This window comes from Neopsephotus bourkii, unplaced genomic scaffold (genome assembly GCF_033783945.1).
Source record: "Neopsephotus bourkii isolate Nb327-2 ecotype Australia unplaced genomic scaffold, CSIRO-AGI_Nbou_v1 NB_1542, whole genome shotgun sequence".
In the NCBI taxonomy this organism is placed as follows: Eukaryota; Metazoa; Chordata; class Aves; order Psittaciformes; family Psittacidae; genus Neopsephotus; species Neopsephotus bourkii.
In genome coordinates this window covers 1,741,999-1,758,685 of record NW_026902018.1, presented here as the reverse complement: position 1 = coordinate 1,758,685, position 16,687 = coordinate 1,741,999, and the positions used below count along the sequence as shown (strand labels likewise).

General features: G+C 42.3%; 1 protein-coding gene across 1 annotated transcript in view; it reads left to right on the top strand.

Annotated features, from left to right (window-relative positions):
- Positions 1 to 16,687, top strand: part of FBXW8 (F-box and WD repeat domain containing 8) — a 54,359-nt gene that overhangs the window by 27,232 nt on the left and 10,440 nt on the right. The window contains exons 6-7 of the mRNA XM_061370533.1: positions 7,476 to 7,672; positions 9,287 to 9,496. Of these exons, the coding sequence (XP_061226517.1) occupies positions 7,476 to 7,672; positions 9,287 to 9,496 (407 nt within the window). The remainder of the gene's footprint in view (positions 1 to 7,475; positions 7,673 to 9,286; positions 9,497 to 16,687) is intronic.

Genomic DNA, 16,687 nt, shown 5'->3' with positions numbered 1-16,687 from the left:
TTTGTGTGTCTGTAATCCTGTATCCACACACACACGCACACACTTGCTTTTATGTGAGAAAGTTGGCCAATAACCCTAAATGCATTAGGAGCCATTGGAACATAGCACCCATTAAAGCTGATGTTTAATTCCTACTGGAACTGCTACACAAAGCTGGAGTGCCAGGCTGTCGTCCAGCCAAACTATCTTAAGCAAATAACTTGTTTTGCTATAAAAATATTACATTTTCTTCCACCAGCCTTCTCCTCTGTCCAAAACTCCCTTGGGGTGCTGTGGAGCTTTGTAATGGGAATACTGGTAAACTTGCATGTGATTAATCTGCATCCTCTCTTGGCGTAGCTATGGATGCGCATATTCTCCACTGAAGTGTTGGTTTGCAATAGTGGGTTATTACATACTTTGACCTAATATTTAATAAAACCTTAATAAAATCCTTGTTTTAAATACACTTAGATGTTTGTAATGGGCAACAAGAGACCAACTGGCCGTAGAAACAGCAATTATAATAGTGAGGTTTGGACAGTGCTGGCCAGTTGGGATCCTAGGCTGCCTTGCTCACAGAGCTCAACTCATCATCTGTCTTTAAAATGTATGATTTGACACTTGAAAAGCTCTCCTTGGGTATGAATAAAGAGCATTTTGAAAGTTAGGGTGCTTGTAAACCTATTATCTTTGATCCTGGCATGTCTGCATGTGAAAACAAAACCAAAGATGGGTAATCCCAATTAAATCTCTAATCTCTGTAGTTTAGTTTAGAGGTAAAGTTAATGCTTTATATGTGAAAACAACTGTTTTGAGATGATCAGCATCCTTAGCTGTTTTTCTAGTATGAATCATGCTGTAATGGTTTTCTGTGGCTAAAAATTGTTGATGGGCAATGTTTCCTGCCAACAGCAAGTCTGCTGTTGCAGAAAACTCATTAATATTATTTACTCAAGTCATAGGAAATTATAACTGTGATAGTTTTAAGTGTTGGCTTTTTGTCCAATGTACCAAACAATGAGGTCCTTTTGTTTGTTTTCTAGTCTCCCACTGACTAATCTAGTAATTTGTCTGGGGTTTTTATCTGTCATATTCCTTGTGTCAGTCCTGGGTGCGCTGTGACTAAAGTAGTTTACATAAACCTTAGTGCCTTCTATTCTTTTGGGTAGAAATTTTAATGGGCTCTGTGGTATGGCAGTTACTCTGATTTGAGAAGCCTGGTCAGAATAGATTAGGTTCTATGTGAATAGGGAATTATAAAGGCTGGTTTGAGAAATGTTGACTAACTGGAAGCTGGAAGTGTGTATTTACACTTTGGTGGGGAGAATGATTTTCAGCTTGGGGAGGGAGAGGATGACTTTGAAGATAATGTGTTTGATTGTTCTTTGTTGTACTTTTCCAGCTCCCTTTTCTCTTTGTTTGTAAGTTTGACTAACACAGAGAAACCATCTGCTAGTGTTGGAGGTGGTGCTGTCAGGCAAAGAGTCTAGACTTCTCTGTCGAGTCCCTGGCTCGCAGACTCGCTCAGATAACATCAGTTTCTCCCAGTTCAACAGAGCTCACGCAGCGATGTCCTTGGCACCCGATCACAGGGAAGAGCTAACAGGCAGATTCTGCTCGCGCCGTGCCTGCCTTACAGCACTGTTCTGCTGGTTCAGTAGTAGCAAACGCTTCCCAAGGCAGATGAAATATAGGAAGGAGAAAGATTTGTCTTCCTGGGATGCCTGCATCCAGAGTGAATTGTAACTCCATGATGGCACTAAAGCAAAATTGAATTGTGACTTCGGGTGAATGTTTCCAACGGTGTCAGCCTCTGAGAAACAAGGAGAGGTAAATGAGAGAAAAATGTATGGGGGGGAAATGAAGTTCCCTCTGCCCATGCCAGTGCTCAGTGGGGGCACTGTATGTACACCTGGGGCAACGGGACTTGGCAACTTGATCCACAGTTGTGATTTTTGAATTCCAACCCACTGGCCTCATATTTCTTCTGCCTTGTTTCCTATTGTCAGCACTGGCAGTGCTCCAGTTTGATTTTACCACTAATTGTGTTGCACGTTACCGAACTGAAATGAATCAAATCAAAATGCTTTTCCTGGAGCATTAGATAAAGCAGGCGAGGGTTCTGGGTAATGAGCAGATGCTGCTAATGCAGGGACAGTAGAGGCCTTGCCAGGACTCCATCTGCTCCATGCTTGCCTGGCTTTGGCTGGGAGCCACAGCTTTTGGGAAACAGCAGTCTACTTCAGCCATCACTCTCCCCCCCTGTCCTCGGAGCCTCATAGTTTGACTTGAAAACAATGTGCTGCAACAAGAGAACATACTTTGGGTTCTTTATCTCTTTCTTCAAGTGCTGTGTTTCATACTCATGTAGGCATGGCAGGGAGATGCTGAGCTGCTGCCCTTCATGGTGGAGCTTTCAGACCTGTTGGGAGGAGTTCGTGGTACTTCGCAAGTTGCAGAAGAGCAACATGGAGTGAAGGAAGGTGGTTTCTGCAGGGATCAGAAGTGCTGGTGCTTGTTGGCAGGCCCCAGGAAGGGAATTTTGGCAGCGTTACTTTCTGGGACTGGAAATCTGCTATCTTGTCCATTCTGATGCCCTTAAAGCTGCTTGCAGGTATTGTCCCTTTTGTACCCTCTGCAAAGGTAGAAAGGGAGTATTGCGTTTGGTGCCTTCTCCTAAGTGCAGGGGTATGCTGTGGGATAGTAGGGAAAGAGGCTGGCTCAAAGAAAGGGAAAAGTTTTTGAAGGAAGTAGCATATTTATTCCCATTAGATATGTGCAGATGGCCTTGGATGCAGAACTCCTGGTTGGGTAAATGGCATGGGATTTCCCATTAGGTGAGGGAGTCTGCTTCTGGAGTGCCCAAGTTGGGAAGAAAATACAGACTTTCTCATATGTGCCTTTCCTGAGGGACTGTACAGGAATGGTGTCACTTGGAAATCTTTGTAAGAAAGAGTGGTGGAGGTACAAGATGACAACATTTGGTGAAAGCTGATGTGGTTATGGTAAGGCAAAGGTACACCTCACAGCTGAGGTCTGGTCTCCTGCTGAGTACAGTAAGTAAGTTGCTGGATCTGCTGACAGTTGAGAAATGGCCTTGCAGTGAATATGACATGTAAAATCTCAGTTCATGAGCACCCAGCATCTTTCTGCTAAGGTTAAGGGACAATCATGTGTCGGTTGTCCCTCTGGCTGGAAATGATGTGGGGAGAAAGTCACAATTCAATAGGAGTTTTAAGACTTCAGGCTGATGCTCCTTTCCACTTGGGTATTGCATCTATTGTTTGTACTCCATAGAAGTATGATGGTAGCTGGAAGTTATAAGGAAATGAATTAATGTTTCCAACTGGAAGAGAAGACTACAGGTAAGAAATGCTTTCAGGAGGTTTTGTTTTGTTTAAATCAAGATGAAGGGGCAAGACTGCTACTCACAAACAGCTTCTGAACACAGATGGCAGCTCTGGCCTTACCACATAATGGTGTTCAGAATCTGAAGTGAATGACCATGAGCATGTTTGGATTCCCTGCTCTAACATAGGCAAAATTCTACCTTTGCCTTTTCTTTTTCCCTTCCAGATAAAGTACATGTAGGTTGCTTAACATCTAAAGCTGACAGCAGCTGCTAGCCCTGTTGTCTTCATGTGGAAGAGCTGATGTAATAGGTCATTAGGAGCTGTGTGTAGCGTTTTCCACACCAAAGCACAGCCCTCCCTCCACTCTAGGCAGGTTTGCTGTTAGCAGGTAGCACAAGCGGGCGTCCGTGCTCTGCTGTGACGTGCTGTATGACACAGGCAAACACAACCAATATAGTACAGACAAATGGGATTTAACGTGTGATTTACAAATGTGATTTAACACGTGATTTTGCCCTGAGAAGCTGTGGCTGCCCCATCCCTGGCAGTGCTCAAGGCCAGGTTGGACACAGGGGCTTGGAGCAAGCTGCTCCAGTGGAAGGTGTCCCTGCTCGTGCAGGGGTATGGAACTGGAGGAGCTTTAAGGTCCCTTCCAACCCAAACCAGTCTATGATCCTTTTTTTGCCTGTGTTTATGTTGCTTTTCCCTCTTACAGGATGAGTATTTTATAGGAAAAGAGATACCAGAGAGAGACCTGTCTGAAAACAGATGTAAAACCCAGCTGTTCTTGCAGGATGTCTTGTGCTTCCAGCTGCAAAGAAGGGAATAGCTAGAGACAGGCACTAATGGAGAACAGCTTCCAGCCATTCACCTTTGATCTAGCAAGAGATGCTAGAGATACTGGCTGATGCTTACTAAAGCTGGAGTACAGTCAGGATCTGTGGTGCATCGTGTAAGGCACAATAGTCTTATATATAAATGTTTTATCCAAATACCTGTCAACTGAGAGTGAATTGCAATAAATGGACCTTTCATGAGGGCACATTTCAACAAGATACGGGGTTAGAATTTTGAATTCTTTGTACAACCTTGGCTGAACTGATAAACAAGACAACTGGTACAGTGATTGTAGTGTTAAGTGTCAGCAATTACAGCATCTTCATCAGCTTCTTGCACTTAACTAGTTTCCTGGAGCCAAGGTGTAATATAAGCAAGCTGTAAACTCTAAATCAAGGAGTTTGAGGAGTTATTGTTAGAGTACAATTGGAATAATCACAACTGTGGTGAAGATTTCAGCATGCTGAGAAAGTGTTGATTATAATTGGGATTTAATGGCTTTCTAATACTGTTAAGAATACAATAGTAAAACCAAAACCAGATACTGAAGATACTGTATGCTTGTAACCTTAACTTCACCTTAGCAAAGATACTGCTTTGGAAACGAAGTGCTGGTCACTGCTGGAGGCAGGAAGATAGACTCTCTAAAGTAGTGATCTCATCTGCACTGGTAAATCTTATGCCTAATATTTTTCATGTTGCTATACTAATAACTAACTGTAATGGTGGCTTTTTTGTCCTGCTCTTACACAAACATGATTGACTGTTGCAAAGGCTTGCATGCTAATAAATACATCTTGCTGTTTCTGCAGTGAAATAGAGAGTATTCTGAGGAGCAGTTTTAGACCCGATGGTAACTTTACCTATTGATAAATACAGTGCAGTGTTTGCTTTCTCTGTGTAAAACTTGATAATGTTTTCCTGCTGTCATACAAGAATGCATACACTCAGTTTGACACTAGTGCCTTTCCAGAGGAAGTCCTTGCATGGAAGTAGTTGAAGCTTCCAGCTGGTAACAAGTAAGATGATGGAGGATGTACATATAGAATCATACACTCTTTTGGACGAGGGGAGAAGCATGGGGGACAAGCAACACCTTAGTAAACAAACAGTTGTTCATCCGAATGAAAGAAAATGGTCTTTCTCTTGCTCTTTGCATTCCTGAGCAGTCCTTTTTACTCCATATATTATGCTCCTTCATTAAACAGATGTTAACTTGTGCCCTGACAAGTCACTTGTTTTTGTTCGATGTTACCAAGAATGTTTTCACACCACATTGTGAATCAGATGTTGCACACACTGTGTTCTATATCTTTTGGACAGATTTTTGCTATTGAACATGATAACAATGGCTTTCTTGCCCAGTTCTAGAGAGCAGAACTATGAATTCTTGGCCTCTGACTTGAGTGTTTTGGGGTATTTTGCAGAACTTTCTCATGTTAATACACTGTTAAAACCAGCAAAATGCTCATCGGGTAGATGTTCAAACAAAAGCAAATCACCTTCCTTTTTTCCCTTCACAAAAGTAGCCTTTAATTGGCTTAAATGTTCTGCAAAACAGTTGGAAATAGGGGAGGCTTGGCAGCGATATTCCTCATCTGATAAAAAAAGTCCACTCCTAAGACCCATGATCTGCAATCATTGCAGTCTTTTCTGATGGTTTTTTGCTTGCTTGTTTAAATCAGCTGTGCTGGAGGTGAGGCTTCACCCATTCCCTTTGTCTCAGCTTGGAGCCAAGGACTCGCTGTGGAGGCACAAAGCAACGAGACTGCAGAGGGAATCTGAGCTTGTGCTGTCCATTTGTATTGGTTAACTTGTGTTAAGCCTAAGTATGTGTGATGTGAGCTTGCATTCTGTTTTTCCAAACCCGTTCAGCAGTTATTTACCTTTCAAGCAATTAACATAATTACCATTATGCTAAGAAGTAATTTTGGGGAGTTCTGCTCTGAGCCCTTACGACTCCATCGGGACAGTTTTAGTTGGGACTTATCTTTTTGATGGAATCCTAATTGCAGTTTTGGCTTTGTGTGAACAAACAGAGGCAGCTAATTGTTTAGGCAAATAGCAGATTAATTTAAATATTCATCCCTAATAAAACAAAAATGGTCCCCATTATGGTCCTCATTCCCATGGTGAGGAATATAAATATTCAGTGGGAGTGCCATTAGACAGGGATCTTAAGGATTATCTGCATTATTTCACATTGGTAGCACTTTCCAGATACCAAATAATCTTTACAAAAGCTAACATAAATCAATTTAAACTCATTTAGATACCATTTCACTATGTGCAGTTTCATTACCACACTCTTGCTTCACCTCCTTTGGGACGTAGGAGGAGTGTTTGCAAACTGGCATTGGTGCCCGTCCACAGCTGTCTGTCAGCTTTTATGTCTCCTTCTGAAGGAATAGCTATCATTAATCATTTCATCATTAATGGCTCAAGTAGAAGGAAGGTTTCTCCAGCCCTGTCTATCACATCTGAAGATTGCTTCTCTGTTAATTCAGTGCAAAGGTGGCCCAGAAGTCTCCAGTTCTGTCTGGCCCTTCTGGTCTGTAATACACTCCCTGATTGCTTCGGGTTGCTCTTACTCAGATTATTGCTTTAATGTGCCACACTTTTAAATCAAGTATTGGCGATCTATGCTGGGGGAAAATGCAATTGCAAACACTTTGTCTTTTTTGCTTACACTCCTGTGTTCTTTGGGATTCATATTCTTTAGCTTTTTGGACTCTTCCGCATTTTCTGTTTACCCAGAGCATCAGGATCAGGAGCTGGTTGTAAATGGTTAAGAATGGTATTAAAGTCCCTGACCTGATTGCTGTGTGTGCAGAGCTTCAGATTCTTCACTTGAAAAACCCTCTGTGTGTAGCAGGGTGACTTCATTTTGAATGTGGGCTCTTCCTCACTATTTCTGGTGACCATGGAGGGCAAATATAGAGTAGAAAAGAATGTATGTGTTTAAGGTATGTGTTTAAGTCTGATCTGCTCCAAACGTGGCAATGTGGGAGAAGTCAAGCAGTCTTCCTCAAAATAGATACCAATGTTAGCTGAAAGTCAAAATTAGGATTTATTTAGAGAGCAACAGAGCCTTTCATGCCAGAGCATGTGATTTTGGAAAGTTTCCTTTGAACCTGTTACATGGTGCTGTGCTGCATCCTGAAGTTCTCATTTCCTGCCCTACAGTCTCATTTCTATATATTAGCTTTTTCCATTAGAATGCTTTTAAGCTTACATCTTTCCATGCTCTTTTAAAGTTCTGTTAAATTCTGAGATAACACAGCAATTATCTTTTGTACACAGGGACAATTAGCATTTGGAACCTGATGTTCGGGCGGGAGCCAATCCATCATTACCAACACAACCAGAGGATACAGGCTCTAGCTCTTGGTTCAGAGGGTGCAGTGGTAGCAACGGCATCTGGCTTCGAGGTCAAAGTGGAAATCCCTGATGACAGAGGATTCTGGCAAACCACAGCAACATTTGACATCCAGAAACTGGTGAGTCTCCAGCTCCATTCCAGGAGCTCCTGATGCACTCATTATTTTTGGTACAGTTAAGAGGGGTCTTACGAAAATCTTATAAGAACTAGATAACAGCATTATCAGCTAGAGGCTGTGATTTAGAAGCAGGTTAATGGATGAGCTTTTCATCACTGAAGAGCAAGGGTGAAATGCTGGCTGAAGCTACAAGTGAAAATGAATAGAAGTCCATATGGTGCAGGAGGTTGGCTGTTTTTAATAATATTTTTTTTGTCAACATTAAACTAAGTTGGCTCATTTTGTAAATCAGTTTTCTCGCGTAGAATTGGAGCTAAAACTCGAGGTCTCATTCCAGATCAACGCGCTCTGATTAATTCTGAGGCAGGATATTGCAGACGAGCTAATAGCATCACTTGTGAAGCTGTAACTAGTTGTGCAGCTTCTTCAGGTTGCACCTTCTGTCACTCAAGTTTTGAGACTATTTTAATTAACACTCAGAAGCCGTCCCATTCTCTGAAGTTTGATTATGTCTCAGAGCATCCACATTTCTTTGAAAGGGGAAGGAAGTGTGTAGGAATAAATTGGCAAGGCAGCTTCTCTCCTATTGCAGGAAGCTGACTGCACATCTGATGGGTATGAAGTTGTGATTTAAGCCACACCTGACTAATGCTCAAAGTTAAGTCAGTTTTACAAGACTTAAATCAACAACATCCCCAAACATTTAAAGAGGTTTCCCAGTAACAGTGTCAAAACACCACCATGCAGTCCATCGTAGCTGGATCCATTTTGCTCTTGCATGTTGCTTGCTGTGAAAGGTTAGTGTGCCACATGTAAAAGTTGTTCAGGACACCATGCTTTTGCTAAGGTTGGGTTAGAAATCAACTGTGCTGTTAAGGAGTTTAAACCCCTCCTCTAGTGAGACTTTCCAAACGGCATCTGAGCCATTTACTGAAATGGGAAGAGCAACATCATTCTGGTCTTGTGACAGAAAATAGGGAGCTGTTATTTGGGCTGTCCTAGAGTCCTGTGATGGCTTTTCTGTTAATTTAGGGTGCAATCAAATATGATTGCAGGGTAAGCATCAACTATATCCAAGGCCAGGTTGGACGAGGCTTGGAGCAACCTGGTCTGGTGGAACGTGTCTCTGCTGTGGCAGGGGATTGGAACTGGATGAGCTTTAAGCTGTCTTCCAACCCAAGCCATTCCGTGGTTCCATGATTCCACATTAGTTGCATGAATGTGTTGTCCCTCCTGGAGCATCACATTAATGTTCTAGCCACAGTGTTTGCTTTGTGTGCTTTAACCTTATGTCTCTATGTCCTTCATCTGAATGACTCCGTTAATTCTTGGTCTTTTCTCTGATGCGACATTTTGGTGTGTTCTGTTGTAGTACGTTCTGATTAGCTTTTTAAATGGACTAATTCTAAAGATCAAGCCTTATTTCATCATAGGAGCTAAACTTGAAAAGCTCAGAAATAAAACTGATACTTGGTCTTTGTCTGAAATCAGTCCATAATTGGAATGGTCCAAGATTGCCGCAGTCCCATCAGTAGTTTGGTCAATTTAGCAAGTGGCATTAGTGATGTAGAAGGAAGTTTTGCCTGTAATAAAAAATAAGTCTGCTCTTTTTAGGTCAACTTCCTTAATCTGGTTCCAGATGTTGGGGGAAGTCCAGTGGCGGTAGCAGCTGCAGAAGACATTGTCTATCTCCTGAAAGCAGAAGATCCTGGTAAAATTCTCCATTCTGTCTATGGCCAGCCTGTGACGTGTCTCGATGTGTCTGCGCATGAAGCTGCCTTTGGGGTCAGAAACTTTGGCTGGTTATTGAATGAGCCCAACCAGGTATTGACTTTTTTTTGGTTAAGATTTTTTTATATGTTCGTAATTTGTTAAAAAGGAGTTCTGACCATTTCCTTCCCTGCTATTCAGCTTCTGACAGTAGAGGGCAGGCATTCTTTTAATGCCATAGTGTGATGCTTCTGTTAGTGTTCCAGTGTGCTAGAGGAAAGGAACTGGTTCAGTGTGAATACTTTGCATTTTCTGCTCCGGAGTGAGACCCATCTCATGTATGGTCTTTTAGGGGGAACTTTTCTCAAGAAAAACTCCAAAGCATAAAAAACCCAGCCTGAAAAACCCAAACATCCTTCAACCTTTCTGATGAGGGCATCCAGAGCAGTGTGTCCAGCCTTGTACATGCAAATGCGCAGTTTCTGCAGGATGCTTCTTTCTTGTTCTGCACCTGAGTATTTGAACTAAGTTACTTCCAACTTGGTGAGGATGGTGTGAGTGTTGTATTAAAGGAAGCAAAATGATAATTATAGATTTGAAGCCCCCTGTGCAAGACTGTGCTGCTTTTATCAGCACATCTTAGCAGTGGCAGGGTAGATCAAAACCAGACTTGTTTTGTAACCCTGCTGAAGACTTGTGGCCAAGGCACATTTCCAATGCAGCTCTTCTCAAACTTCTCCGCTTGCAGGAGAGGCTCTTTTGGGCTTGTAAACCCAAATAGGTAGCATAAATAATTGTATCTGGGGGGGGGATCAGAATCGTACCTGAAACCCCACGTAGCTGGTGGCAGCAGCTGGACACAGCCCCGCTCCAGGACAGGGACCAAGCTGCAGAAAGACCTGTTCCCAGATGCCTTGCAAAGAGTTTCTGTCCCTTTCCTACATCTTGTCTAACTTATCCACTCCCTCATTTCACTCCAAGTTTTGTGGTTTCACTTTAGGCATGTGATGTGCTATCAATAGTGAGGGAAGGAGAGTGCTTCAGGCAGGTCAGAAAGAAGCAGGAGGTGAGCACCCAGATGAAAAGAGCTGTGGTGTGTAGTGTAAAAATGCAGCGTTTTCTTTGGCAAGCAACTAGAAAGCTTTATTTAGGAGTACCTCTGTGCTAGGAATAGATGTGTTCAGCTGCATCTAATTCCCCCTTAAAACTCACGTTCACTAGGGAAATGCTGAGGCCACCATAAATACCTTTAGGGTTGAGAGATGCTGCGAGGCCATGCTGTCTTTATTAATTCCTTTGCTGTCCTAATCCAGTTCTTCTCCCTACAGAGGTGGGAGGTTAGAAGGTAAAATTGCCTCATTCAGGGGCATTACCTCGGTCATTGCCTTTAGTGCCTCATAAAAGAATAGAGAAACCTACTTAGGCCCCCGAGCACCACTGTGTAAAGCCGGACATAATTCCTAATTTACTTCTGAACTCTTTGGTGTTTGCTGGCAGATTGTATTAAGCAGTGCAGCAGCGTGCATCCTAATCAGGGACATGGGACCGAGGTGGCTGGGCTGTATGTGACAAGGACGCTGGCTTGGCATGGCTGCACCAGCTGACATCACACTGGAAATTAATTACTAATGTCTATTATGATAATTCTTCGCCTCATGCAGACGTGAAGGGACTTTGCATTGGCTCATTACTGTGGTCACCAGTTGACAGTCTGGCTTTAAAAGAGCTTTCCCTCTTGGAAATGGGATGATGGAGAGTTCCAGCTCTGTTTTGCTGCTGGCTGGGTTGCTGCTTCTTCTCAGTTTGGGGTTTTCTTTGTTTTTCCTGAGGGATATGTTTTTCCTTACTCTAAGCTCACAATCCCAATGCTACTGCCTGGTAACCTGCTTTCTGATCAAAATATAGTTAGGAAACCCACCTTTTCCCCTCCCCTCCTCCCCGCTTTTTAATCATTGTCTAATTTTAACCAAACTTGACAGCAGAGGAGAGATCTGAGGCATAAATTTTGTAAGAACTTTTATGCTGGAGAGGAAGAAAACATCAAATCTGTGGCATTGACTTGCCTGCTGTTAGATGAGAGGCACACGTGCAGGAACGAGGGGAGAATAGAAATGCTTCATTTGTGAGGAGTCTAACTTTCACGTTACTAAGCATCAGAAAAACCAGGTATGATGCTGTTTCTTGAAAACTGATCTGTTTAGCACTCCTGGAGCAGTTTGGTTTATGTTAAGCTAAGAGAAATTGCTTTAGTGAGGGCTATTTCAGCTGTATTAACCCCACATGGAATGTACTATTTTCCTTAGATTCCAAAGTCTTGAAATACTGAGATCTGTGTTTCCCATCTAGGCTCATACATGGCTAATAATACAAACCAGACCCACTAGCCCTGGCTTTCCCTGTCAGGCTTAAGTGATGCTAATGACATCCACTGGACATGCCCTGAAGTATGACATCTAGCAGATAACATATTACCCTGTGTCAATGCAGTTTGGAGACCCAGGATCTCAATGCTGCAGCAGCAGCATCACAAAGTCATGGCATTCACACGTTTGCATTTTGGGTCTGAGCATTGTATCTAAAATTAAATGCACGGATTTAAACTAGAGCTGGCTTGGGTCCTCTTCATGTCAGGGTATAAACCTCCTCAACAGATAACATTGTAAGTGTCAGGATTAACATCATCTCATTTCTGATGCAATTATCTCACTGATTGTAGGATGTGACTGAAGCTTTTCTCATACTTACATATATAGGCATATAGGTATATATAGGTATATTTATAAGCTTCCCTGAATGGACCATCTGCTTTTAAGTAAGTCTGGTCTCCTCTGTAGCTTCAGGTGAGCTTTTCTGCTCGTGGATTGTTTCTCTGAGATTTGTAAGTGCTTTACCCTCTTGGGATGGGGGAACAACCCCAACTCTCTCCTGTATTAAAATTTAGTTGAAATTGTTTAACATATTCAACAGTTTTTGTTGATAGAAAATAATCACCAGAGGAGGATTTTGGTGGTTTTTCTACTAAAGAAGCTTCTTCTAGCATGGAAGAGGATTTTATTTTAAGCTCATGTTTTTATGCTTCATACCTTCTATGTTGCATGCATTGTAAGGTGCAGTCCAGAGGATGTCTGTGGTTTTGGCTGCTTTGTGCACAAACTTGAACCTTACTTCAGAACAGGTAGATGGGGAAGGGAGGATAGTGATGATTTTAGAGACTCCAACTTAGAAACAGAAGGCTGGATACACTGAAATGGAATGACTTGGGAGTTGTTTGTGCTGTTGCTTTTTCATCTGTTTTGACCTACTGATTGGCTTGTGCTTGATGAATGGCAGTCAACATTATTTGTCTCGTATCATCATCAACTGAAATAATGCCTAGTTTTGCTTCTGTGTTTAATGGTTCCACAATGTTCTTCAGCTCCTTGCTAATGTGAGTGCATCCAGTAGAATTAACTGCTGGAAATGGATGTTATGAATTAACAGTAAGTGGAAAAACAAATTTTAAATAATCCTTTAAATTGAGTTTCATACTCTACAGTCTCTCTTGGATGATGTATTTAGGTCAGAGCTGCTTTATATAAGCTGTTACATCTTTTCTTGCACCTTATTTTAACTAAGATCTTCCTCTTTGTCAACTGGTAATCTTGCATTGGTGTTTCTGGTGTCGTGTCTCCAGTTCTTGTTGAGTTCCAAAGACTTCACGTTGTTTTATCTTGATTTTCCTTGGTTAAGAAAAGTGGGTGGTTTTTCAGTTTTATTAACCACTGTGGCCCTTGTATATAGTCCAGTTTTCAGTTAATTGATCTTTCTGAACTCTTGCCTTTAATACCAGTAGAAGTACAGGTCTTCCTGGTGACTGAATTGGAATGTATGGGACTTGCCCAGATGTTTCTCTTTAGGGAGCTGTAGGACTGGGGGGGGTTAGCAGATCTTTGCAGGTGAAAGGTGTTTTAAATACCTTTCTCTTTATAAACTCTTTGGTACCATGTAGGAGAGACAGAACTCTTCTTTCTGAGGATCTAAACTGTGTAAGTTCTGTAAGTCAGCCACTGTAAGAAATGGAGTCTATAGACAGACCAGAAGTTGTCCTTGCCTAATTTTACATGATGTGTGGATTAACCCCTCTCTCGCTGAAGAATAACAACTGTCCATCTTGGCTTTTGCTGTGTTTGCAAATGACCAGAGTTAATTTTGCAAGTTAAAAATTGAAGAATCCCTTTTGTATTGGCTAATGTTAAAAATGCCCCATCTCTGGCAGTGTTTAAGGCTGGGTTGGATGGGGCTCGGAGCAACCTGCTCTAGTGGAAGGTGTCCCTGCCCATGGCAGGGGGTTGGAACTGGATGAGCTTTAAGGTCCCTTCCAACCCAAACCATCCTATGGTTCTATGTTCTGCTTTTATATTTGTATGTTTATGTGAATGGTTCAAAATTGGCACAGCTGCTTAGGTAAGTGTCTTAGGGTTTGAAAATCCATCTGTGGAGTGTGCCATGAATATTCAATAGGATAATCAATGAAAACAAAAGAATTCAATGAGGTTATTAAGAATTACCTTGCCTTCCTTTTCCCTGCCCTATCCTTGGGTTGGGGCAAAATGTGTTTCTGGACCAGGGCATGGTTTCTTAGTGCTGGTTCAGTGGGCAGACATGCCGTCCTTTCATCTCTGGGTACCTGAACTCTTGCATCAGCCTTCAGCCACAAGTCAAATGAGTCTGGTGACCTCATTCCAGGTCCTAGCAGACATCTGTCCACATCACAAGCCCATCAAGGCTGGCATTGTCCCGGGGGCTGGCAGCCGGGGCTGAGGCAGTGTCCAGTGCTGGAACACCAAGGGTTGCAGGTGCATTGGCAGAGTCACGTTGCCTAAGCTCGCACGCTGCCTGCTTGCACAATGCTTGGCTCTGCTTCTTGCTACCAGCTTGGAGTCGCACTTTTTAGCTCCAGTCAGATGAAAACTTAGAAGGAAAAACCAAGCTACACTTGCCTTTAGCTTCAAGTGTAGTTTTTACAGCAGATGTATGTATTTGGAGGGCAGGGCAGCGTGTATGGTGGCTTTCTGTGCTGCTGGATTTGCTGCAAGCTGCTTAGACCCTGTTGTTTTCCCAGTCCTCTGCGTGGGTCTTTAAGCATTGCTTGAGGCTGCTTGGTGCAGCTCAGCGCATGCGAAATGAGAGCTCTTCCTTGCCAGCCTAGAGTCACCTTTAGGATGGCATGAAAGTCAATTTTCCACATGCTCAGAGAAACGGTTGTGTTACCAGCTTTACACAATGACTTCTCTCTGGCAAGAACTTGCAAAATAGTCTCTCTGGCTGATTGTCAAAAATTACATCATATTGGAGTAAACTGCTTTTAAATCAAACATCCATTATTCATGTATATTAACTGCTTTTCTTTATTTATTTATTTTTTACTGGCTGGTTTGTGTATGATTTACTCTTTTTCTTTCTCTCTGATTGTTTGTCTGTCTCCCTCAGCTGCTCCTTTTAAATCTTAGCTCATCTTGAAATTTATGGAGACAGAACACTTATCTCTGCGCACCAGTACCAATGCGCTGACCTTGCATTTGTTAACAGTCACATCGTGCTGTTGTTGTTGCCGTGCTATGTGCCACATTTACAGTAGGCAATTCAATACATTTGCACAGGGAAACTGTGCCCCTGAGGCTTGTAAACTTTGAAAATATCCCTTTTTCCACATCACTTGAGAAATAAAACTCAGACTTGCCGCAGTCTGTACCATATGTTGTACTCAACTGGATGACTTCTGCCGCCGGTGTATGTGGAATAGCCTTGCTGCTTTTGTAGATGCCCTTTGAATTGAATGGGTTTGACCTGTGCAAACACCAGATCCCTTTTAATTCAGGGTGGACTTGGAATTTCACGACCCTTTCTTTTGTTGGCAGTATTTGTGTGTATTGTGCTTGTGTTCAGGTAGTGTTTTGGGAGGATTTTTCTGATGGGCAGAAGGAAGAGGGGGAGAAACCTGAAATTAAGTGCAGATTCTGTTCCCAAAGTTGCTGCTTGTTTCTCTGTCTCTTTGAGCAGCTCAGGGTGTTCTTTTAATGTTTTCTTTTAATCCTCTCTCTCTAAAATGACAGACAGAAACCTCTCTCCTCAATAGTTCTTTCTGGGAAAGTGTTTCTTCAAGTGGTTATTTGGTAAGGACAGGGATGTAGGTTTTGAGTGTGGTTTTCCAGTATGCTCTTTGCCAATATTTATGATACTCCATTCAATACTTCATCTAAATAATAACTACATATACTGTATATAGAGTGCTGTGCCCAATTCTCAGGTCTTACTCAGTGGTAACTTTTGACAAGAAACAGAAATGTGATTGCAGAAGGAAACCAGCTCTTTCACAAAGCAGTTGTCTGCTGGCTTCCAGCCAGGACAGTGGGTTTGAACACCCCTGCTCTTGTTGAAAGTACCACAGGCTCTTTGATAACAAGTGCTTGGGGATTTGTTGTTTTAATGTTCCATCCAAAAAAGACATCTCCAACAGCACAGGATCCCAAAACACCTGCTGGGGTATTGGACATGCATGGAAGAGTTCCATCAACAGCATTTCCTTCAGTTCCTTGGTTTTTCTTGGGAGTATCTCAAGCACACTACATCGACCACGCTTGACCTCACTTAGCTGCAAGATGTAACAAAGCTCACAGCTTAGCTGTTCTGGCTACAGAGACTTTAATTCCTTGTGAATTAATTTAGTCATCCGGTTTGAGTTCTTGGACAGCATTTAGGGAGAGCTCCTCATGCTCACTGCTCAGCAGCTTCATGATGAACAGTAACTTCTCCTTTCTTCCTCTGCCTGGTCTCCTGAGTTTGCCAGCTTCTTGGTGCCTCTATCTGCCAACAGTGGCCACAGGTTAAGACTTACCCAGCTCATGCAGTAAAGAGGAAAATTAGTCTAATGCACTGTCTTAACAAAAGAGAGAGTATGAGCATGAATAATTAATACTTCTAGTCTGTGGCAATCGGATAAAATGAAGTCCCATTTGCTCAGCCTTATTAAAAGAGAGAGAGGGAGAGGGGGAGATGGTAAAGGTTGTTAAGGGACTTGTAACATGGAAAGAATCGCCTCCGAGATGGATAATGTGTTTTCTAATCTCTGTGGTCTTTAACTAAACATAATGGTAAAGGTACTCTGGCTATTTCTGGCTTGTTGAATTATTCAGCATTCTGGGAGATTGCCTGGCTCTCAGCCAGTAACTTGGACTTTTCATTTGAACAATGTTAATAGGTAACACTTTTTATTTGTGCGTTAGATCCTGATACATCTGCACAGAGTATTTAATGCTTTTCCTCCCC